Source organism: Hippocampus bargibanti, linkage group LG14 (assembly GCF_051943395.1).
Source record: "Hippocampus bargibanti isolate YZ-2025 linkage group LG14, ASM5194339v1, whole genome shotgun sequence".
Taxonomy (NCBI): Eukaryota; Metazoa; Chordata; class Actinopteri; order Syngnathiformes; family Syngnathidae; genus Hippocampus; species Hippocampus bargibanti.
In genome coordinates this window covers 5,607,258-5,630,682 of record NC_142747.1, presented here as the reverse complement: position 1 = coordinate 5,630,682, position 23,425 = coordinate 5,607,258, and the positions used below count along the sequence as shown (strand labels likewise).

Here is a 23,425-nt window from a genome sequence, read left to right as displayed (position 1 = left end):
ATTTCATAGAAAATTATGTTTTATGGGGACCTTGGAACTGATTATTCTCATTTTTAATGGTTTCTTATGAGAAATAAATGTTTGGCAGACGAACTTTTCGCCTTACACACACTTTCTGGCAACCAATTAAGTCCGGGAGTTATCACTACAACGGACACCCAGGATATTTTCCATTTGTGTAGTTACACCACCCTCTGGTGGTGATTTTATGAGTGCAGTTTAATTTGAATTCTGCATGGTTTGGCCACAAACTTTTAAGATCCTCTGTAATCGCCAGATAAACGACAACACACGATTGTAAAATACAGAGATCACGATACGTTGCTGTGTTGAACTAATATTTATTATTATTATTTATTTTTAACAGTTTCTGTAGTTTTTATACTGCTGTCTCAAGATTGTTGCGGCTTGGAATTTAAGCGGATTTTTGTGGGACAGGAGATGTGAGAAATCTCTTTTCGTCAATGGATACTACAGCTTTGTGTTTGCTTTCAACATTTAGCTTGTAGTCGACGTGCACATTCCACCATGATGTCCCTGATCCACTGGTGAAGAGACGCTTTGATCCTCTCCTCTTTATCTGGCACTGCTTCGTGTAACAAAGAGGGTACAGAAAGTGCTTAAGAATGAATGACTGACTCTCTGTGTCTTTGTGTTGTCATGTTATTTGTGTAGTTTTTGTTGTTGTTTTTTTTTACTTCAAGACGGCGCCGCGAGAGTGGCTGCCTTTCCAGCAGCTCCTGTATTTCGTTTTTCTGCTTTCATCCCTTTCATCACTTTGCTGCTGTGAAATTTCAATTTCTCCACTGCAAGACTAATAAAGGCAAATCCAATCCACAATGAACATATTAATATATCACTGAAGAGCCACATCGAATTTTCCTTGCATTTGTGGTGACAATGAGGTATGCTAATGTGAGTTGAGGAGTTTCATTTTGTGCCGCAGTGAGTGAGCGAGTGGCATGCTGGACGTGGGGAAGTGGCCAGTGTTTGCCCTCCTCCCGCCTGAGGAACTCGGCCTCATTCGGCAGGCGTGTGTCTTCGGAAGCGGCGCCAACGAAGCCCTTTATGTCACTGTCAACGATGAGGTAACAGCGATGAGTATCTGCCTTGTGTGCTCTGTGTGGAGACAGATTTTCAGTCGCATGCATGCGACGTACAGGGGCCGGGCGGCAAGGTTAAGCAGATGGAACGGCGCTATCTTTAGACCCCAGGACCTAATTCTAGACAGAGCTGTAGGAAGGTGGAGGTGCGGCCAGCTCATCCTTGCTAATTTGTTTTGTCCTGACAAACAATATTGGCTTAAAATAAATCTGCTGTGATTTATTTTCAGCCAATATTGTTTTGGACGCTTTGGTATGGAAAAAAAAAATCCAACAAAGCACTTGAATAGCAGGATTCAATTCTATAGACATACAGTCAGATGACACACATAAACAACGTCTACTTAATTACGCCACTCCATTTTGAAATGCATTGCCCTATTGGCTGCGTGCAGGTCTTTGGTCTGGGTACCAACTGTAGCAGCTGCTTAGGCCTCGGTGACCTGCAGAGCACCATCGAGCCACGTAGGATCGATGTCCTCTGCGGGAAGAAGATCGTGTCCCTTAGCTACGGAACCGGACCGCACGTGGTCATCGCCACTTCGGGTAACCTGGAATCGGATCGTGTCACAAAAGAAAAAAAAACACATGCATGGAAGGCTCACATGTTTCTTATTGTGGACATTCTCATGCATTTTGCCAATGTACTCTCCTGCATAAGTTCCACGGTGGGAAATGGGGACCTCTCTTAAAGGGCCAGTGTCAATAAACTGGGCTCTCTGTCCACACTTACATGTTAATGATCATCTTATTATTTCACTTCTATTAATGGCACAGACATGCTGAAATGGTTCGCGTGCAATAGAGAGAATGATAGCTAGCAGGCTGGAAAAAGGAAACTCTTTCTGCGTAGAGGGCGAGGTGTACGCATGGGGCCACAACGGCTACAGTCAGCTGGGCAACGGGACCACCACCCAAGGGCTGATCCCCGCGCTGGTCTCCACTAACCTGCAGAACAAGAAGGTTACAGAAGTGGCCTGTGGCTCCCACCACACCATTGCCCTGACCACAGAAGGAGAGGTAATGTTCCTTAGGAGAGGCACCTTACTCATTTTAAATTCCAACCATTTTTTTAAGATGACAAACATGTCACCCTCCGTCCCCGTTCAGGTGTACGCCTGGGGCTATAACAACTCAGGCCAGGTAGGATCAGGGTCCACCGCCAGCCAACCCACACCGCGTCGAGTCAGCAGTTGCTTGCAGAACAAAGTGGTGGTCAACATAGCCTGTGGGCAACTGTGCTCCATGGCTGTGTTGGACAATGGCGAGGTAATTTGATGATTTTGGGCTCTTGTTGGCAAATTCACTGACATTGTCATGAGTCGGTGCATTATTCATGTTAAGATGCTACTTTTTTTTTTCAAAAGCAACATTTCATGAAATAGACCAACTGCCGGAAAAAAGCCACCGGGTGTGTTATTTCCTGGTTGATTGCTACATAGGCAGCTCCAAATATTGGCCACCATTGTGTGCTGCTCCACGGTAAACCCTAAGAAAAGCAAGCGCAATGTGAAAAGATGCTGCAGAAACAACACAAAAAAGGACACAATTTTCTTCACTTATGCTTTTTTTAATGGCTGGTAAAACTAAAGATAAATTTGTTTGAATCTGTATATACAACAGCTCATAAGAAGTGGAATGGAAGCGTCAATTGAGACATTTTCCAGTACAACAATAAACCAATATCAATAAATATTTTTTGCCTAAATAACTGAGTCGTTGTACTGCCAAAAAAGGATACTTTTAGGCATTCCAGGTTGTCTTATTTTATAATTTTGTCACATTTTTTTGTGGCACTCGACATGACAATAAACAAGACCGGGCGGTCTTTTGTTTAGTTCCTAGACAAATTCCATAATTGCGAATTGGTAGAAATACTATCAGTGTTGTATTTTTTATTTTTTGTGGATTTTGTAGATTTACGGTTGGGGCTACAACTGCAACGGTCAGTTAGGTCTGGGCAATACCGGCAACCAGCAGATGCCGTGCAGGGTTGCAGCTCTTCAAGGAGTAAAGGTTGTACAGGTAAGAGTTAACCTATTGCCTCGGAATGATCATCATTAAGCCCACTCAGGCTCTTTCTCTCCTGGATTCTAGGTCGCTTGTGGCTACGCGCACACGTTAGCGCTCACGGACGATGGCTTTGTTTACAGCTGGGGAGCAAATTCGTATGGCCAACTGGGCACGGGCAATAAGAACAATTACTCGCTCGCCACGCTGATCAGCACTGACAAGGAGAGGTGTGTGTATATATCCACTCACCATGGTAATTACACAAGTGGTTACATTTTTAATACAGTTCTTGCAATTTGTATTTTCGAAATCTGACATAAGTTTGTTTATTTTTTTGGACTTCAAGAACAAAATACAGTGATACCTCATTTTACGAACGCTTTAGTTTCCGAAGTTTTTAATTTGCGAGAATATACTCTTGGCATACAAACAAATATTCGGCAGAAAACACCCAACCACATGGTCAAACAGCGCCACGGTGACTGGCGGACTAGTTTTCATCATGCCTTTCTTTGAGTGCATACGTGGTTTATTATCAAGGATACTAGTATGGGACCGAAAAAGACCCTACCACAGGCTAGTGTTCAACCGAAGAGGACACAAAACAAAATTATGGTCAAGCAGAAGAAGGAGCTCATCAAGAAACGTGAACTACCAGTATGCTAAGTCGACCATTGCTACATGTGGCTAAGGCTGTTTCTGTGTTGTCTAAGCAACAGTCTCAGGCGATAGAAGTGATTGAAAAACTTCTGTTGATTTGGATTAATGCAACGTGGAAGTTCGTCATCCATTGACAACTACCATCACAAAGGTAAATAAAATGACATTATACTGTACATTTAATTTCTTTAATTACAATACAATAGCACATTTATTATACATAAAATAAGGAATATTTTGTGTAGTTTTAAGGCTTATTTCATAGAAAATTATGTTTTATGGGGACCTTGGAACTGATTATTCTCATTTTTAATGGTTTCTTATGAGAAATAAATGTTTGGCAGACGAACTTTTCGCCTTACACACACTTTCTGGCAACCAATTAAGTCCGGGAGTTATCACTACAACGGACACCCAGGATATTTTCCATTTGTGTAGTTACACCACCCTCTGGTGGTGATTTTATGAGTGCAGTTTAATTTGAATTCTGCATGGTTTGGCCACAAACTTTTAAGATCCTCTGTAATCGCCAGATAAACGACAACACACGATTGTAAAATACAGAGATCACGATACGTTGCTGTGTTGAACTAATATTTATTATTATTATTTATTTTTAACAGTTTCTGTAGTTTTTATACTGCTGTCTCAAGATTGTGCTGCATTGCCGTGCTCCTCACAGGATCGTGGAGGTGGCAGCGTGCCACACCAGCCATACGTCTGCCGCCAAGACGCAAAGTGGGCAGGTGATGATGTGGGGACAGTGTCGCGGTCAGGTAGTGACCAACCCGCACGTCACGCATTTCAGCTGCACCGATGATGTCTTTGCCTGCTTCGCCACACCAGCTGTCACGTGGCACCTTCTCACTGTTGGTAAGGCGACGTATGCGTTTATAAGTCGGTCTCACCGTTCATCGCCCCAGGGTGGCTTTTAGGCGTGGCTATTTTCCCTCAAAAAGTGTTTTCCCATTTGAAAGAAGCTTTATTCAAAGCAAGAATGGCATCATGTTGACAAATAACAATTGGTGGCTGTGTTGTTGCCATGGTAACCTCTAATTTCCCCCATTTTGTTTGTACTGTATATTCATTGATTCTGGCTTCATGTCAGAACTGTAGGGGAGCTGTGGAGCAATAAAAATATCAATAAAAGCCGTTGTGCTCCATCTATGTGGGTATTTTATTATACTTATTCTACTTTTCTTAATTCTATTACATCTTTTTTTCATTTTTTTTTCATTTTCTGCTTGAATTACATATTCATATGAAGTGGGGTGGGGGAGACCATGACATGAGTCATTTTGTGTCAGGATTGTAGATTGGAGGCATGGTGCTGCGATGCAAGTCTTTTCTGTGACAGCATTTGAAGAAATGGAAACAGGAAAGTCTGTTTCCTGCTCATCACATCTGATGCCACCGTCGCAAATTCACAACCGCAGACATGTCACGCTCATAACCGTTATGTTGTTTAAGGGATTTCAAAAACTTTAACAGACTTTTTTTTACCCCCCCCCCCCCCTCCATGTGCCACAGACAGCGACGACTACCTGACTGTCGCACAGTCTCTTAAAAAGGAGTTTGACAGCCCTGAGATTTCCGATCTGAAGTTCCTCGTGGACGGAAAGTGCATTCATGTGCACAAAGCGCTGCTAAAAATAAGGTACATTTGTTACTTGAGAAAAAAAACAGATTTTCCTCATGACCCAATACTTTTGTTGATGTTATCATTCTTATTTATTTCCTGGCTGTCATGATCATCATTTGGGAGTATCAAAGTTTTCCCAGTGTGTGATGGTTGAAGAAAAAGAAAAGCGGTGTGTCCGCAGTGGCGTTTCCTGCCGGTGTCAAAGCGGAAGCCAAGGCAGACGTATTGTTTCCGCGTTGGTCTTTTTATAACGGCGCTCTCTGTGCACGGAGCATCTGCATTCTTCTCTGCCGGAAGGAGCCAGGCAGTCTGCTGCCGCCACGGCAGCGGTGATGGCGGCGGCCTCCGAGTAATACGGACGGATATGCTGCACTTCAAAAACATCTGCGGTGCAAATGTCTCGTTTGAGCTTTAACTGAGGAAGTGATTGTTTGTGCAGCTACCTGCGCTCTACGGATACAGGCTACATTTGTTATGATATCCCTTTCCAAGGGATTTTGCTAGATGTATGACTAAAATACTGCTTTTATTTGGTTGCAGTTTTTTTTAATCCAAACACATTTTAAATGTATTTGTTTGTTTATAGATTGTAAAGTGCAATTTTTTAAACTACAACCACTCTGTGCATTATTTCTCCCCAGGTGTGAATATTTCCGTGTACTGCTTAATGAAACTGACGAGGACACCATCGAAATCCACCAGTTCCCCTTCCTGGTGTACCGCTCCTTCCTGGAGTACCTCTACACCGATTCCATCAACCTGCCACCGGAGGATGCTGTGGGTAAGGACTTGGCAGCCTGCACATCAGACTTGACCCGACGGCATCCCAAAGCACTCATGGTTTTTGCAGGCCTGCTGGACCTGGCCACCTTCTACCGGGAAAGCAGGCTCAAGAGGCTGTGCCAAGAGACCATCAAGAGGGGAATCTCGGAGGACAACGCCATCACTCTGCTCTCGGCTGCCGTCAAGTACGAAGCCCGGGTGAGCTCCTGGATGACATCCGTACGCTGTCCTTGTTTTAAACGTGGTCAAGGAAATTACATTGTTTGGAGATAAATGAAACAAGAGGGGAGAAACTGTCTTTTTTATTTCTTGATATTTATACATATGTACAGTGGATCTCAAACCCTTGTTCAAATGGCCGTGTTGTTTTTGTGATTAGAAAACAATGAGATCAAAAAGAATAGTTTGAAAAAGTTTTTTGCCATCAATGTCACCTATAACGCTGTTGAAAATGTTTATTTTGAGGTTTTTCCTCGTTGTTTTTTGATGGGTATGCTAACGTCTACTCGTCTTCGTGTTTTGCTCGTACGGCAGTCCTCTCAGTGCTCCTCCCCAGCTGCTCGAGGTTCATTTTAGCTGTCCGAAACTCACCCCAAAATTTATCTTTGCTTGCCACTGACCCGATGTCACCCTATCGCTCGTTTCAGGACCTGGAGGAGTTCTGTTTCAAGTTCTGCATCAACCACCTGACATCAGTCACACAGACCCAGGCCTTCGCCGAGATGGACCACGACCTGCTCAAAAACTTTATTGGTAAAGCCAGTCGCCACGGGGCCTTCAGAAACTGAACCCGCACCCCGCTTGTGATGACCTCGCTCGCCTTCCAACGGCAGTCCAACACAGACCAATGTAAACCAAGCGTCATCTTTTGATGAAGAACATAAAAACAAAAAGTTTTGCCTGTTTAGTTGACTGCATTTTCAAACAAATTTTCGGCAAACGAACCAAACCACATGGAGCGCCACGGTGGCTGGCGGACTAATTTTCGGCGGAAAACACCCAACCACATGGTCAAACAGCGCCACGGTGACTGGCGGACTAGTTTTCATCACGCCTTTCTTTGAGTGCATACGTGGTTTATTATCAAGGATACTAGTATGGGACCGAAAAAGACCCTACCACAGGCTAGTGTTCAACCGAAGAGGACACAAAACAAAATTATGGTCAAGCAGAAGAAGGAGCTCATCAAGAAACGTGAACTACCAGTATGCTAAGTCGACCATTGCTACATGTGGCTAAGGCTGTTTCTGTGTTGTCTAAGCAACAGTCTCAGGCGATAGAAGAGGTTGAAAAACTTCTGTTGATTTGGATTAATGCAACGTGGAAGTTCGTCATCCATTGACAACTACCATCACAAAGGTAAATAAAATGACATTATTATACTGTACATTTAATTTCTTTAATTACAATACAATAGCACATTTATTATACATAAAATAAGGAATATTTTGTGTAGTTTTAAGGCTTATTTCATAGAAAATTATGTTTTATGGGGACCTTGGAACTGATTATTCTCATTTTTAATGGTTTCTTATGAGAAATAAATGTTTGGCAGACGAACTTTTCGCCTTACACACACTTTCTGGCAACCAATTAAGTCCGGGAGTTATCACTACAACGGACACCCAGGATATTTTCCATTTGTGTAGTTACACCACCCTCTGGTGGTGATTTTATGAGTGCAGTTTAATTTGAATTCTGCATGGTTTGGCCACAAACTTTTAAGATCCTCGGTAATCGCCAGATGAACGACAACACACGATTGTAAAATACAGAGATCACGATATGTTGCTGTGTTGAACTAATATTTATTATTATTATTTATTTTTAACAGTTTCTGTAGTTTTTAAACTGCTGTCTCAAGATTGTGCTGCATTGCCGTGCTCCTCACAGGATCGTGGAGGTGGCAGCGTGCCATACCAGCCATACGTCTGCCGCCAAGACGCAAAGTGGGCAGGTGATGATGTGGGGACAGTGTCGCGGTCAGGTAGTGACCAACCCGCACGTCACGCATTTCAGCTGCACCGATGATGTCTTTGCCTGCTTCGCCACGCCAGCTGTCACGTGGCACCTTCTCACTGTTGGTAAGGCGACGTATGCGTTTATAAGTCGGTCTCACCGTTCATCGCCCCAGGGTGGCTTTTAGGCGTGGCTATTTTCCCTCAAAAAGTGTTTTCCCATTTGAAAGAAGCTTTATTCAAAGCAAGAATGGCATCATGTTGACAAATAACAATTGGTGGCCGTGTTGTTGCCATGGTAACCTCTAATTTCCCCCATTTTGTTTGTACTGTATATTCATTGATTCTGGCTTCATGTCTGAACTGTAGGGGAGCTGTGGAGCAATAAAAATATCAATAAAAGCCGTTGTGCTCCATCTATGTGGGTATTTTATAATACTTATTCTACTTTTCTTAATTCTATTACATCTTTTTTTCATTTTTTTTTCATTTTCTGCTTGAATTACATATTCATATGAAGTGGGGTGGGGGAGACCATGACATGAGTCATTTTGTGTCAGGATTGTAGATTGGAGGCACGGTGCTGCGATGCAAGTCTTTTCTGTGACAGCATTTGAAGAAATGGAAACAGGAAAGTCTGTTTCCTGCTCATCACATCTGATGCCACCGTCGCAAATTCACAACCGCAGACATGTCACGCTCATAACCGTTATGTTGTTTAAGGGATTTCAAAAACTTTAACAGACTTTTTTTTACCCCCCCCCCCTCCATGTGCCACAGACAGCGACGACTACCTGACTGTCGCACAGTCTCTTAAAAAGGAGTTTGACAGCCCTGAGATTTCCGATCTGAAGTTCCTCGTGGACGGAAAGTGCATTCATGTGCACAAAGCGCTGCTAAAAATAAGGTACATTTGTTACTTGGGAAAAAAACAGATTTTCCTCATGACCCAATACTTTTGTTGTTCTTATTTATTTCCTGGCTGTCATGATCATCATTTGGGAGTATCAAAGTTTTCCCAGTGTGTGATGGTTGAAGAAAAAGAAAAGCGGTGTGTCCGCAGTGGCGTTTCCTGCCGGTGTCAAAGCGGAAGCCAAGGCAGACGTATTGTTTCCGCGTTGGTCTTTTTATAACGGCGCTCTCTGTGCACGGAGCATCTGCATTCTTCTCTGCCGGAAGGAGCCAGGCAGTCTGCTGCCGCCACGGCAGCGGTGATGGCGGCGGCCTCCGAGTAATACGGACGGATATGCTGCACTTCAAAAACATCTGCGGTGCAAATGTCTCGTTTGAGCTTTAACTGAGGAAGTGATTGTTTGTGCAGCTACCTGCGCTCTACGGATACAGGCTACATTTGTTATGATATCCCTTTCCAAGGGATTTTGCTAGATGTATGACTAAAATACTGCTTTTATTTGGTTGCAGTTTTTTTTAATCCAAACACATTTTAAATGTATTTGTTTGTTTATAGATTGTAAAGTGCAATTTTTTAAACTACAACCACTCTGTGCATTATTTCTCCCCAGGTGTGAATATTTCCGTGTACTGCTTAATGAAACTGACGAGGACACCATCGAAATCCACCAGTTCCCCTTCCTGGTGTACCGCTCCTTCCTGGAGTACCTCTACACCGATTCCATCAACCTGCCACCGGAGGATGCTGTGGGTAAGGACTTGGCAGCCTGCACATCAGACTTGACCCGACGGCATCCCAAAGCACTCATGGTTTTTGCAGGCCTGCTGGACCTGGCCACCTTCTACCGGGAAAGCAGGCTCAAGAGGCTGTGCCAAGAGACCATCAAGAGGGGAATCTCGGAGGACAACGCCATCACTCTGCTCTCGGCTGCCGTCAAGTACGAAGCCCGGGTGAGCTCCTGGATGACATCCGTACGCTGTCCTTGTTTTAAACGTGGTCAAGGAAATTACATTGTTTGGAGATAAATGAAACAAGAGGGGAGAAACTGTCTTTTTTATTTCTTGATATTTATACATATGTACAGTGGATCTCAAACCCTTGTTCAAATGGCCGTGTTGTTTTTGTGATTAGAAAACAATGAGATCAAAAAGAATAGTTTGAAAAGGTTTTTTGCCATCAATGTCACCTATAACGCTGTTGAAAATGTTTATTTTGACGTTTTTCCTCGTTGTTTTTTGATGGGTATGCTAACGTCTACTCGTCTTCGTGTTTTGCTCGTACGGCAGTCCTCTCAGTGCTCCTCCCCAGCTGCTCGAGGTTCATTTTAGCTGTCCGAAACTCACCCCAAAATTTATCTTTGCTTGCCACTGACCCGATGTCACCCTATCGCTCGTTTCAGGACCTGGAGGAGTTCTGTTTCAAGTTCTGCATCAACCACCTGACATCAGTCACACAGACCCAGGCCTTCGCCGAGATGGACCACGACCTGCTCAAAAACTTTATTGGTAAAGCCAGTCGCCACGGGGCCTTCAGAAACTGAACCCGCACCCCGCTTGTGATGACCTCGCTCGCCTTCCAACGGCAGTCCAACACAGACCAATGTAAACCAAGCGTCATCTTTTGATGAAGAACATAAAAACAAAAAGTTTTGCCTGTTTAGTTGACTGCATTTTGGGTGCCCCTAGGAGGCAGAAAATGCTGCAAAGAACTCGCGCTTGGGGTTGCATTGCCACTGATGCCTCAAAAGCGTCTGGTTTTGAATCTAACTTTCAAAAAAAAAAAGAAGAATCTCGTAGTGCCTGTGGCTCGAGCAGGATATTTTTGAGTCAATGGCCTAAAAATATCTAAATATGTTTCTGTTTTTTCTCATCTTACTTTCACATCCGTCACTGGTCAAAGGGAAACCGTGCGCATGGTGGTCGCTGCAAGCACTCTTTCCCCACCAGCTGGCTGACAAGTTTTGTTCCCAGAGGATGTTGCTCTCTTAAATGATGTCACTATGATGAGGCTATCAGATGTTTGCCTCAAAGTCAGATTAAAGAGAATTCAAAAATATATTTAAACACTAAAATGGTCATAACTCTTGAGTAAAATGGCCAAATTGAATGTGTTTTTTTCTGCTTCATGATGCAACATTTTTTCAGTAGATCTCACTTCTGCCCAGCTTGTCATAACGCAACATGTTGCTAGACTCTTAGTGTGCAAGACAAAACTGTAAATGGAAAAATTGCACAAGTTTTGTTGTCTTTATTTTATTTTTTTAAATGTCAGAATGTTACTAAAATGGGGAGCATCTGTGCTACCTTTACAATCTTTTTGCATTTGAGTTACAAATGTTACGTTTTATTGCGTTTGGTATAATCAAGTCAACTTGACAGTATTAGTAGCCTTTTTCACACAGCGAAAAAAATTGGTTTTGGTGACAGTGTTTGGTGCTGTCCATTTTAGACAATGGAAAATTGTTTCTGATTTCACATCAGATTTTTGTTTCTACACTTCCAAAGATGTACTTTTTTCCAGCAGCTTTTCGGCACAATGCACTCAGATCAGAAATATGTGACACATTTCTGGCCAGAATCGTGCAAAAGTCTTCGACACTCAAATTTGGCACATCTGAGCTAATTTGACGGCACTTATGTACATCTAAAATCATCTCCCCCCATTCACTACAATAGAAATTCAATCAATCTGTTCCGGCCTCACCGAAACACCCGTTTTATGTGTGCGTGTGTGTGATCTCTTGCGAGAAAATTTGCACTAAATGGTGTCGTACTGTATCAAAGCACACCAAAATAGCAGTTTGCTCTCCACGTAAGGTGCGAACGTGAATTTTCAACTTGAAACAAACCTGGTGTTTATCTGTCCTCATGCTGGATATTGTGAGACTTGCTGCCACCATCTCGCGGTGAGGCAAATGACACCCACTCGGATATTAAGGCACTCCTGTCTTTATTTATACGGGCTAAAAAAGGCAGTGCAGTAACCATCCTTTGCACGCCACTGCGCCATATTGGCACATCAGAGCTGTAACAATATTCATCAAGGCGTTAATAGCTTTTCCGGTAGTCCTACCCCATCCCCAATTCCATATTAACAGACAAAGGTAGCTGTGTGAAAAGGGATATTAATGCTGTAATGTCCACCTACGCACGCAACAGTTTGTCACGGTGGTTCCCTTCCTCTTCAGGGTATTGTTTACAACCCTTTGTGTTATGTACCATGCATGCATTTTTTTATTTTATTTGTTTTCGTGTGTGATGCCAACAGGAAAACAATCATGGTTGGACTGCAAATGTTATTGAATAATTCCACTTTTCAAGTTGCACTATTATCTTAAATAGTCTCTATTAAAAAAGAAGAAGAAGAAAAACCATATATACATGTCCTTTGCCAAAGTTGCAAAAAAGAACAATTGGAAGAAACGTGGCCTCAAACGTTTTCACTCGTTTGGGCAGGGTTTGTGTTAACTCATCACAAACGTGCTTGCGTCTTGACACGGACATGAGGAAGTCTGCAACGTTTCTGGGCGAAATGTCATCTGAAATCATGAAACTCTGAGAGCACAAAATAGTAGCAGCTCGCTGCTTCTGAACCCAACAAACCCACTTCTGATGAAGTCGGGACATTGTGTTCATCCCAACAGGAGACATGTCTGGACTGCAGGCTGGCCAGTCTAGGATCTCCACTCTTTTACGTTGTTGTCCCGTGTAGAATGTGATTTGGCATTGTCCCGGCAGAAATAAGCAGTGTTGCTCGGTTGCCAGCGTAACCTGTGTGTCCTTTTCAGCAGGAATGGCACCTTAACATGTCCAACTTTGTCAAGACGCTTTCCCGAAACAATTTGAAAAGCAAACTCGTCAGACCACATATCACTTTTTTCACTTAAAAAACACACAGAAATCTGGCACTTGAATCACGAGAGAGGGAGAGTGAAACAGAAAGAGAGAGGGAGGGGGGGCATGGATGAGACAAAATTTCGTCTGCTTGTTTTTTTTTTTTTTTTTTTTTGGAGAGGGAAGTCGTCTTGCCCTTGATGTGTGAACTATCAAAAACCACACAAGAAATGTTTCCGTTGTTACAGTTTAAAACTGTTAGTGTGGTTGTTTGCAGAGATGTGCGAATGAGGCAGGTGGCAGTTGAGGAGTGGGGGGGTGGCTGTTTGTTTTACAAAGCAACCCACACGCGGAACCGCGCGCAACGCAAACGTGCTAAATGTGGGAATGATTCAATCCCTGCTTGTTATGCGCAGGGATTTCAACGTGATGCCGATGAAGCATTATGTCACCTGACATTGCTCGCCATTCGAGGTTTCGGTCCTGGCCTTGAGGAAGGACAAGGGAGCTCGTGGGACAAGGTGGGGGTGGCACACGCTTCCTGCCATTGTGGGAGCCTCAGCAGTCTTGGGATTTCAAGCGTACTTTTTCTTTTTGTCTGTTTTCTTTTGTTCGGCTTCCACGTGTTTTCACATTGGGAGCTTGTTTTTGGGGGAACGACAAACGCAAAAGGTTGCGTTTGCGCATGTTGTATGGAAAGGTATATTTCCTCTGCCGCAAAGCAATTTGCCGCAAATTTGAATAGCTATATTTTACGTTTTAAGACTCGCACTGAATATTCCGGAAGTCTTGTTTTTGAGTTGGTGACGAGTCCTCACCCTACGTCATTGAAGGAACACCCCTCAGCGAGAAAGGACATACCTTGCATCAACTCAATACATTTTGCAATACTTTGGTCTGAAAACTTCGTGTTGATTTCTTGTTGATGGCGAAATTGGAAGGAAAATGCGATGGTGAATGCTTGTGTGTGGCACCGAGCATCTATTTGATATTAACTGACAAAAATTGTAAGGAATTAATCAGCCCGTTTCCACGGAGCTTTCCACGGAGCTTTGCCACCCTCTTCTGCCTCTTTTCGGTGCTACATTTCTTCCCCCCAATTGACACACATTTCCCCCCTCAAAATGACACGGAATAAATTATTTAATCAAGTGCAAACATCTATGCTTTCCTCTTCAGAACTATTTGAATCATATTCATAACTGGATGAGTAACAAGAAAGCAGATTCTCCGAATCTGAAGCCTGTTTTGATTCTAGAGCAAGGCAAGACGTCTTACCGTGACACCACGAACATGGGGGCGGGACCTTCTGAAACTGGCCACTTCCGATTTCAAATTGAAGTACTTTTTACACACTTTAAGTCATTTTTATTGGTGTCTTGCATTTAACTAAAAATATCATACTGCGTGTTTTGGGTATTTTAGATGCTATAAAACGTTTTTCTGATGTCAGGAAACAAAAAAGTGACGTCGGTTTTCCTTTAAGGCTTATTTAGGAGAAACTGGGAACGCATTATTCTAATTTAATTTTCTAATCTAATGGTTTCTTATGGGAAATACATGTTTGGCAGACGAACATTTCGCCTTACACAAACTTTCTGGGAACCAATTAAGTTCGTAAGCTGAGGTATCCCTCTAAATACTTGCTCGATTAAAAATAATAATAATCGCAAAAAAACTAAATAATTAGAGGTACCACTAGACGGAGTATTCCAAACGAATTTCAGTCAAAATACAGCAAATGTCGAATGACACACATTCAAAATAACTTCTAAATCGCCTATAGGTGCCACAAGGTGGTGGCAAAATACTTGAATGATGTGCTTTCCACAGTCCTTTGGATTTTGGCCTAATAATAATAAACGTTTGGAACATTCCGAAAAATTCTATGACACGCAAAAAAATATATCCATATAAAATTTCAGCCCATCACACGTAAAAATAAGTAAATTATATATATATATATATATATATACATACAGTGAGACCTCAACTTAGAAACACCTTATATTACGAACTTTTCATCTTACAAGCGTCAAATTTATGACAATTAAACCTTATAATAAGCAGTATTTTCATAATACACACCCACCACGACTGGTCCATCAAGCACACGACCTTCGGATCTGGCGGAGTGATCTTCGGCGGAAGCACAGGACCGAACAGCGCTCCAGCCGGCGTTACTTTCCACACCCCCTCTCATTGAATGCACACGTCGATCGCCTACTTGGAGCTTTTTGCTGATAATTTTACTATGATGGGAACGAAAAAAAACCACCACAGGCTCGTGTTCAGCCCAAGAAGACCGTCTCACCGTTGCTGAGAAAAAAAAACACAAACGAATATATATATATATATATATATATATATATATATATATATATATATATATATATATATATATATATATATATATATATATATATATAGGCAGCCTCAGCAAGTGCTCTCATGAGCCTTGCTTTTTTTGTTTTTTTTTGTCTTGTTTTGTGTTTTCTTTTGTCACTTTGTGTTGTTGTGCATCGTGTGGAACGGATACAGATTGTTTTTCAGCATTTTTGACCACGACATTCATCAAGGAGGAGACTGTGCTGAGCGGTTGCGCCTTTTCGGCAGCATGAATATGCCAGTACTGTTTTTGAAGGGGAGGAATGTCGGAGCCATTCGACTGCCATCGCTGGACACCAAAGGGGCCATTGTGCTTTTTTGCGCCTGTGATGGGCAGCATCTTCACAGCCCCGCTTTGTCCAGTGGAAGGTCAGTGCTGTTGGCAGTCTGCGGCTGGATGGATGCATGGCTTGAGGAACCCGCAATAAGAAGAAAGGAGCGTCAGCGCAGAGCGCCGATGCGTATGTGGAACTGTTGCGGCTTGGAATTGAAGCAGATTTATGTGGAACAGGAGATGTGAGACAATCTCTTTTCGTCAATGGATGCTACAGCTGCGTGTTTGCTTTCAACATTTAGCTTGTAGTCGACGTGCACATTCCACCATGATGTCCCTGATCCACTGGTGGAAAGACGCTTTGATCCTCTCCTCTTTCATCTAGAACTGCTTCATGTCATCACAAAGAGGGTGCAGCAAGTCCTGAAGAATGAATGTCTCTCTGTGTCTTTCTTTTGTCATATTGTCTCTATGCTGTCATATTATTTGTTATTTAGTTTTTTTTTGTTATTTTGACTTCAAGACGGCGCCGCGAGAGTGGCTGCCTTTCCATCAGCTCATGTATTTTGTTTTTCTACTTTCATTCCTTTCATCACTTTGCTGCTGTCAAATGTAAATTTCTCCACTGTGAGACTAATAAAGGCAAATCAAATCCAAATCCAATCCAATATATATATATATATATATACACATATATATATTGGTTACATTGTTGATGTTCTGTTCTGACGATATCCCGTGGGAAGAATGACGAGGCTTTCCAACCTGGTGGCGCCGGACACAGGTAGTCCTATTACACCCACTCCCCCCGGTATCAGAGTTGCCTAACCTGTGGTTTTTTTTTGAGAATTTGTTGAGTCTCCCCAATGTACTGGCCTATCTTTTGGATGCACTAATTTTTGCCTTAAAGTGTTTATCGGTTTGAAATAAGTAGGAATTTTGTGTTGCCAAAGGACTCTTTGTAGTTTTTCAGAAACTCCTGCAATGTAAGGTACTGCTACTCCTCTCCTTTTTTGTATCTTCAGAATGTTTGGTTTCATTCCCTATTCTCTCTTTCTGACATTTGTTAAATGACCAGTGCTAGTTGGTACCTGAACCAAGTTGGCTTGTATTCCTACTTATGTGCCTTTGCTAGGCTGGAGTCAGCTACTTTCCACATATATAGGTATATATATATTATTATTTTTTTGTTTATAAAATTTTTCCCGAAATAAATAGAATCTGTAATTTGATAACGTTTCACATCATTCCATATCAGTAAATATTTTTCTTGTTCCATTCCCCCCCTCATTAGTTTGGTAACAAACGTGAGATCACTGTCGAATAAAATGTAAAAAAAAAAAAAAAAAAAAAAAAAGCAGAGTGTGTAGCATCTGTGCATCCCATGGGAGCAGACAAAGGGCAACGGAGGGGGAGGTTCCAAGAGGCGGGGTGGTGCACCGGCCCCAGCCCATTCAAAGTACAAAAGTGTGAGTGATCGCGCCAGAGAGAGCTGACGGCACAAAAGAGAAGTGGGCAGCACTTGTAGCAGCAGCAGCTCCTCACTGAGATTACGTGAAACCTGCCGGTCTTGCTCAGATTTTTATTTTTTTTTATTTTTGGAGGGAAGAAGAGGGCGAGGATACAGAACACACACAAGCTATGTGTTTGGCTGCTCTCTGTTCATATTTTTAAGATATGCCAGCCTTCCCTTTGTGTGACTTCCCAGCTTCGAGGCACGCGGTGAAGGGGAGGAAGTAAAACAAGGGCTCCCCCCCCCTCCCCACGGCTCTCTTCATCGAGAGCTAACGACTGGATGCCCGTGAGGATGGCGATTGCGTTGGATTGAAGTCAAGAGGTTTGATTCCTCGGAACCGGGTGTTCTTGTGTTTACCCCTCTGCCCCCTTTTTTTAAAAACCCATTTGAAGTGGCGCCCATTACCGTTAAGACTGCAGGACAATGCATGTGGCATAACTTACCTCGAAGGTTGGCAATTTTGGGATCCCAAGGTCCCTACAACGACGTCTTGTGATGCTCCCCTTGTCATAAGGGCGACCCCTCAAGATCTGCTACGACTCCTTCCGCCCCTTTTCAAGTTCTGCGCCAAATTGACGTGCAAGTCCACCCGAGTGTCTGGAATAAAATACAAACCCTTATTTGAAGTGAGGCTCGTGTGAAACTTGACACACGGGAGCCTCCACTTCTCCTCGGATGTTGGCAAATTTGGCACCTCGGGGCCAAGCATCTGAGACGTTGGCGGGAGTGACCGTTATGAACTTGGCATTGTTGGTGCGTTTTCGGGTTGACCACCGAAAGAAAGTAGCTGACTCCAGCCTAGCAAAGGCACATAAGTAGGAATACAAGCCAACTTGGTTCAGGTCTCTCCAAACCACCTCTGAGACTACCTCATTCTTCCCACGGGATATCGTCAGAACAGAACATCAACAATGTAACCAATACAGCAGCGCGGGTGCCCGGAATAAAAGACTCTTTGGACATTTACTCACCGTAACCGCTTGTCCCGTCCCCTTGTGAGCACGAACACACCTCTCCTGCATCCCAAAGATGTTAAACGCCGTCCCCCCGCCAGCATCCGGCAACATCTCGGCGGGAAACTGGAGCTGCAGCAAGAACGACGGCTTCAAGTACCCGCTGTACAGCACGGTGTTTAGCGTGGTGTTTGTGGTGGGCCTGGTCACCAACGCGGTGGCCATTTATATCTTCAGCTGTTCGCTCAAGATGCGCAACGAGACCACCACGTACATGATGAACCTGGTGGCGTCCGATCTGCTTTTTGTCTTCACGCTGCCCCTACGCGTCTTCTACTTCATCAACCGGAGCTGGCCCTTCGGCAGCGTCCTGTGCAAGGTTTCCGTTTCACTCTTCTACACCAACATGTACGGCAGCATTCTCTTCCTGACGTGCATCAGCGTGGATCGCTTCCTGGCCATCGTGCACCCCTTCCGCTCGCGGACGCTACGCACTAAGCGCAACGCCAAGCTGGTGTGTGCCGCCGTGTGGGCGCTGGTGCTATCAGGTAGCCTGCCCACGGGCTTCTTGCTGGACACCACTTCGAGGCAACGGCAGCCTGCCAACGCCACCTTTTGCTTTGAGAACTTTTCCTCCAGCCAGTGGAAGTCGCACCTGTCTAAGGTGGTCATCTTTATCGAGACGGTCGGCTTTGTCATCCCGCTGCTGCTCAACGTCGGGTGCTCCGTGAGGGTGCTGCAGACTCTGCGCCGCCCCCACAAGGTAAGCAGGGGTGGCGGAGGCAGCAAGCTGAACAAGACCAAGATTTTGCGCATGATCGCCGTCCACCTCACCACCTTCTGCTTCTGCTTCATCCCCTACAATGTCAACCTTGTCTTCTACTCACTGGTGCGCACCAAGACCTTGAAGGGCTGCTTTGCCGAGTCTGTAGTGCGCACCATCTACCCGGTGGCGCTATGCATCGCCGTCTCCAACTGCTGCTTGGACCCCTTTGTCTACTACTTCACCTCGGAGACCATCCAGAACTCCATCAAGAGAAAGTCGCTGGCGGGGCGTCCGTGCGACGCCAAGTTCTCCGAGGCACTCGGCTCGGAATCCGGCTCGAACTTGCACTGCAGTTTGAGGAGCCTCAAAGCCAAGATGCTACACGAGTCCTCTGTGTGACACCTCTCTTCGACCCCACCGAGCACTCAAATCCAACATCCAATCCTCTGAGGCTCTCTCCACCCCATCTGCTCTGGATTTAAAGGACAGAAACCGCCTGGAAGGGAGTCTGAACACTTTTGTTCCACTGGATGTCTGTTTTTGCCACAGCAACCTGGAACTTCCCAGAAAGTCGAAGGTTAAAATTTGAGACGGCACATACCGCGCCAGGCTTTACTACTCCCATCTCGGAGATTGAGGAAGGGAAGCATGCAGCGTGTGAATGATTTAGTGCAAAACCATTATGGACACTTTATTAGGTACACCTACATGTGATACTACTGTCACGGTTTGCGAGGTGGTGATGGCGGGTTCGGATCCCAAAAAGCAGGCAGGAGGGAGCAGGAGGTTGTTTGACAAATTGTATTAAAATAAAGGTCAGCAGTAACAAAATGTAAAACATCAAAATGATCTGAATGGAAAAAATACAAAGTAGCAAAAGAAAACCAAGTGTAAAAGTCCGCCAAGGTTAAACAAACACGTACACAATGCATGCTGCAACCAAGCAGCAAACAAACAATGAATCGGCACCGGATGATCGTGCCAGGTGTCTTTTTAAGTGTCATTGATTATAACGACCAGCACCTGCGAGGCTGCCGGCAGGGCTGACGTCGCTACCCGCTGGTCGCCAATTTGATCGGGACGACCAGCACCTGTGCAGGTGCAGGCGGGGCCGACAGCGCCCCCCGTTGGTCGCCAACCAGATCATTACAGTACCCCCCCTTCAAGGGGCTGCTTCCAGAAGTCCCAACAGTCTCCCAAAAGGTCCACTCGCCAGGGAACGGTCGGTGGAGAGGGCAACCGCTGCCTCTCCAGCATACGACGGGCGGCGGCCTGATGGGAACGGGACTCGGCCTGGGGTGGACGAAGACGCGGCACGGATCGCCGTGGGCGTGAGCGCGATCCCTCTCGCACGTTCACGCGACGGCGCATGGCTCTGCGTGGACGTCGACTGCCAGGCGCAGAATGGCACCCCGTACGGCCGTATGGGACCAGGTCTCGGCCGGACGCCGACGTGGGCGTGAACTGCCCGGCTCCGGGGTAACGAGACGGGTCCAGAGCCGCTCCGGGATCCAGCGGTGAGTGGGGTCTCGGACTGACGTTGACGCGGACGTTGCACGGCTCGTCGTGGATGAGACTCAATTCGTCATGCACGACGACAGCGTGGCTGGACGTGGGCGTGCAATGCCAGTCACCCAGGGTCACCCTGGACGGCCACCTGGAAGGAGGTCTCGGCCGGACGTTTACGTGGACGTTGCGGCTCGTCGAGTGACGCAATTCAAACTCGACGAGGCTTGCGCTAACGTGGACGTAGCATTGCCAGGCACAGGGTGGAAATGAGACGGGTCCGATGTACCTGCGGGATCCGATGGTAGGCCGATTCATTCTGTCACGGTTTGCGAGGTGGTGATGGCGGGTTCGGATCCCAAAAAGCAGGCAGGAGGGAGCAGGAGGTTGTTTGACAAATTGTATTAAAATAAAGGTCAGCAGTAACAAAATGTAAAACATCAAAATGATCTGAATGGAAAAAATACAAAGTAGCAAAAGAAAACCAAGTGTAAAAGTCCGCCAAGGTTAAACAAACACGTACACAATGCATGCTGCAACCAAGCAGCAAACAAACAATGAATCGGCACCGGATGATCGTGCCAGGTGTCTTTTTAAGTGTCATTGATTATAACGACCAGCACCTGCGAGGCTGCCGGCAGGGCTGACGTCGCTACCCGCTGGTCGCCAATTTGATCGGGACGACCAGCACCTGTGCAGGTGCAGGCGGGGCCGACAGCGCCCCCCGTTGGTCGCCAACCAGATCATGACAACTACATCACGTCAAAGAATAGAAAGCCATTTTTTTGCCTCGAATTTCTCTTGCTGACTGGAAATGAAGCGCACTTTATTTGGCTGACGTTTCCAATAAGATGTCTGGTGTGCTTGTGTAGAAAATGAGTGTGTACATGTGTTTTTTTAAGAAATAAAACGTGATGTAGCTGCAATGTGAAACGCCTTGTGGTGTTTGCAAATGGAAAAAAATAATAATCTTGAAATATTTTGTGATAAGGAGAAAATAAAATTAATACCAGCAGAAGGCATTATATCCCAAATTTATTTTACATTAAAATAAAAGTATTATTTTTTTTATAATCATGAAGTGGAACCATAACATTGTGGGAGTGTCAGGGTGAGTTTATATATTCAAAACGGTTTCTTAAAATCCAATATAAAAATACGACAGAATTGTATCATTTAAAGGACAACCGACGTCTCCGGACAAGTTTTGTCCATAATTTGTAAAATGGCTTCAAATGACTTCTACTGAGCGTATTTTAAAAAGATTCCACCGCATATAGCTATATTTTACGTTTTCAGAGTTGCGCTGAATATTCAGGAAGTCTTGTTTTTGAGTTGGTGACGAGTCCGTACGTGACGTCACTAAAAGGAACGCCCCCTGACTGAAAAAAGACACATTGTAGCAGTCCTTCCATCACGTCAATGTATTTTGCTGTATTGTTTGGTCTGAAAACCTTGTGTTGCACCCAAAAGCCGCCAGAAGAGGGTGTCCAAGCTCCATATAAGGAATTTATCAGCCTGTGGAAACGGAGGTGGCCACAGGAGGTCGCCATTTTGTGCCTATTTTCTGGTGATCGTTTCTCCCCAATGTTGCCTCAAAATGGCACGGAATAAATTCTTTAATTGATTGCAAACATGTATGCTTTCCTCTTCAGAACTATTTGAATCATATTCATAACTGGAGGTGTAAAAAGAAAGCATATTCTCTGAATCTGAAGCCATTGTTTTTATTCTCAAGCAATGCAAGACGTCTTGGCATGACGTCACAAACTGGGGGCGGGACTTTCTGAAAATTCCCAATTCGCAGCTCAATTTTTTGCAGATTTTGGACACTTTAAGTCATTTTTATTGGTGTTTTGCATTTGAATAAAAATATCATACTGCGTGTTTTGGGTATTTTAGATGCTATAAAACGTTTTTCTGAAGTCAGTTAAGAAACAAAAAAGTGACGTCAGTTGTCCTTTAAAGGAGAACATCAGAGTATATTTAGGTTTTGCACTAGCTTACAAGCGGCTAAAAGCTTTCATCAACTAAACATTCTCTTCAAACAGGCAGATTTCAACTGGGCGAATGTGTCGAATGACGCGGTCAACGAATCGACCTCTGTCAACAAGCGCCGCCTTGAGCAGATCAGGCAGAACAATGGGGGGGTCTTTGAGGTTTATCTTCTGGTCTTTTCTCCCACTACAGGCATTTGACGAACATCCAAACCTTTACAACTCGTGTTGTTTCAAACAATGCAAAGCAGATGGCTGAGTATGACTTATTTCCAACAACATACCACCATTGGGGCGGGTCAAGGGCGCAGGACTCGTGCGCTGTTGTGAAAACAAACGAAAGGATTTTGACGTCAGGTGCGATTTATGGTCCGGTGGAGGAACAAAGTTCACACGGGCTCACGATGGATCAAAACACAGCATGATTCTTTATTCTGATGACTTTGGAAAATTGTCAAATCAAAGTCAAAGTCAGCTTTATTGTCAAATATGCTAATATGCATGACAAACAGCACAGATGACATTACTGCACTCTCGGACCCGGCGTGCAAGGCACTTATAATGACTTTAACAAACATAATAAACACAAAAACGCCAATTTGCCAGGAGAGAGAGGGGAGTTGCTGCGTGTACACGCGTCGCCATCTTGGGGAAACATAACAAAAATAACAAATATGACAACACACAGAGAGTCATTCATTCTTCAGGACTTGCTGTACCCTCTGTGATGACATGAAGCCGTTCTAGAAAATGAAATGAAAACTTATCAATGAGTACCCTAAAACAGAATGAAGGCTATATTTATTTTCTTCTTATTTCTTTCCAAAATTGGCAATATTGACCAGTGACACGTTTATTTAGGGTAGGGTTAGCTGCTTTTTTTTGGACTTTTGAATGATTTGCGCTTGCTAGTTTTTATGCTCTCTAACCTAAAGGTTATCTAATCTAAACTCTACCCAACAACACTCGTCAAAACATCTTTCAATGTTTTTCCCCAGTCTAATAATACACACAGTTGGACTATGTGGCTGTAGAATGTTTGGCGTCCAAGAGAGAGAGTTGTCAAGGTAAGTTGTTAGCTTGTTGTTGATGACTCAATGGCAGACTGAGTCACCCAACC

The 23,425-nt window shown here is 44.2% G+C and overlaps 3 protein-coding genes across 4 annotated transcripts; all 3 read left to right on the top strand.

Annotated features, from left to right (window-relative positions):
- Window positions 1–950: 950 nt before the first annotated feature.
- On the top strand, window positions 951–7,116 carry LOC148888086 (RCC1 and BTB domain-containing protein 2-like). Its single transcript, XM_089014359.1, has 11 exons — window positions 951–1,088; window positions 1,499–1,649; window positions 1,957–2,123; window positions 2,214–2,372; window positions 3,021–3,128; window positions 3,201–3,343; window positions 4,459–4,649; window positions 5,307–5,433; window positions 6,060–6,199; window positions 6,269–6,399; window positions 6,849–7,116. The coding sequence occupies exons 1-11, from the start codon at window positions 963–965 to the stop codon at window positions 6,987–6,989; spliced, it is 1,584 nt and encodes a 527-aa protein (XP_088870485.1). The 5' UTR covers window positions 951–962; the 3' UTR covers window positions 6,990–7,116.
- A 245-nt stretch (window positions 7,117–7,361) lies between these two features.
- LOC148888085 (RCC1 and BTB domain-containing protein 2-like) lies at window positions 7,362–14,484 on the top strand. Its single transcript, XM_089014313.1, has 6 exons — window positions 7,362–7,406; window positions 8,066–8,285; window positions 8,940–9,066; window positions 9,683–9,822; window positions 9,892–10,022; window positions 10,472–14,484. Exons 1-6 carry the CDS (start codon window positions 7,362–7,364, stop codon window positions 10,610–10,612), a joined length of 804 nt encoding a protein of 267 aa, XP_088870439.1. The 3' UTR covers window positions 10,613–14,484.
- Window positions 14,485–17,052: 2,568 nt separating this feature from the next.
- lpar6a (lysophosphatidic acid receptor 6a) lies at window positions 17,053–19,541 on the top strand. Of its 2 annotated transcripts, XM_089014470.1 has the most exons (2): window positions 17,053–18,799; window positions 18,938–19,541. In XM_089014470.1, the coding sequence occupies exons 1-2, from the start codon at window positions 18,113–18,115 to the stop codon at window positions 19,199–19,201; spliced, it is 951 nt and encodes a 316-aa protein (XP_088870596.1). In that variant the 5' UTR covers window positions 17,053–18,112; the 3' UTR covers window positions 19,202–19,541. The 2 variants fall into 2 exon arrangements, with proteins under 2 accessions (XP_088870596.1, XP_088870595.1); XM_089014469.1 differs by having other exon boundaries at window positions 17,054–19,541.
- The last annotated feature ends 3,884 nt before the right edge of the window (window positions 19,542–23,425 follow it).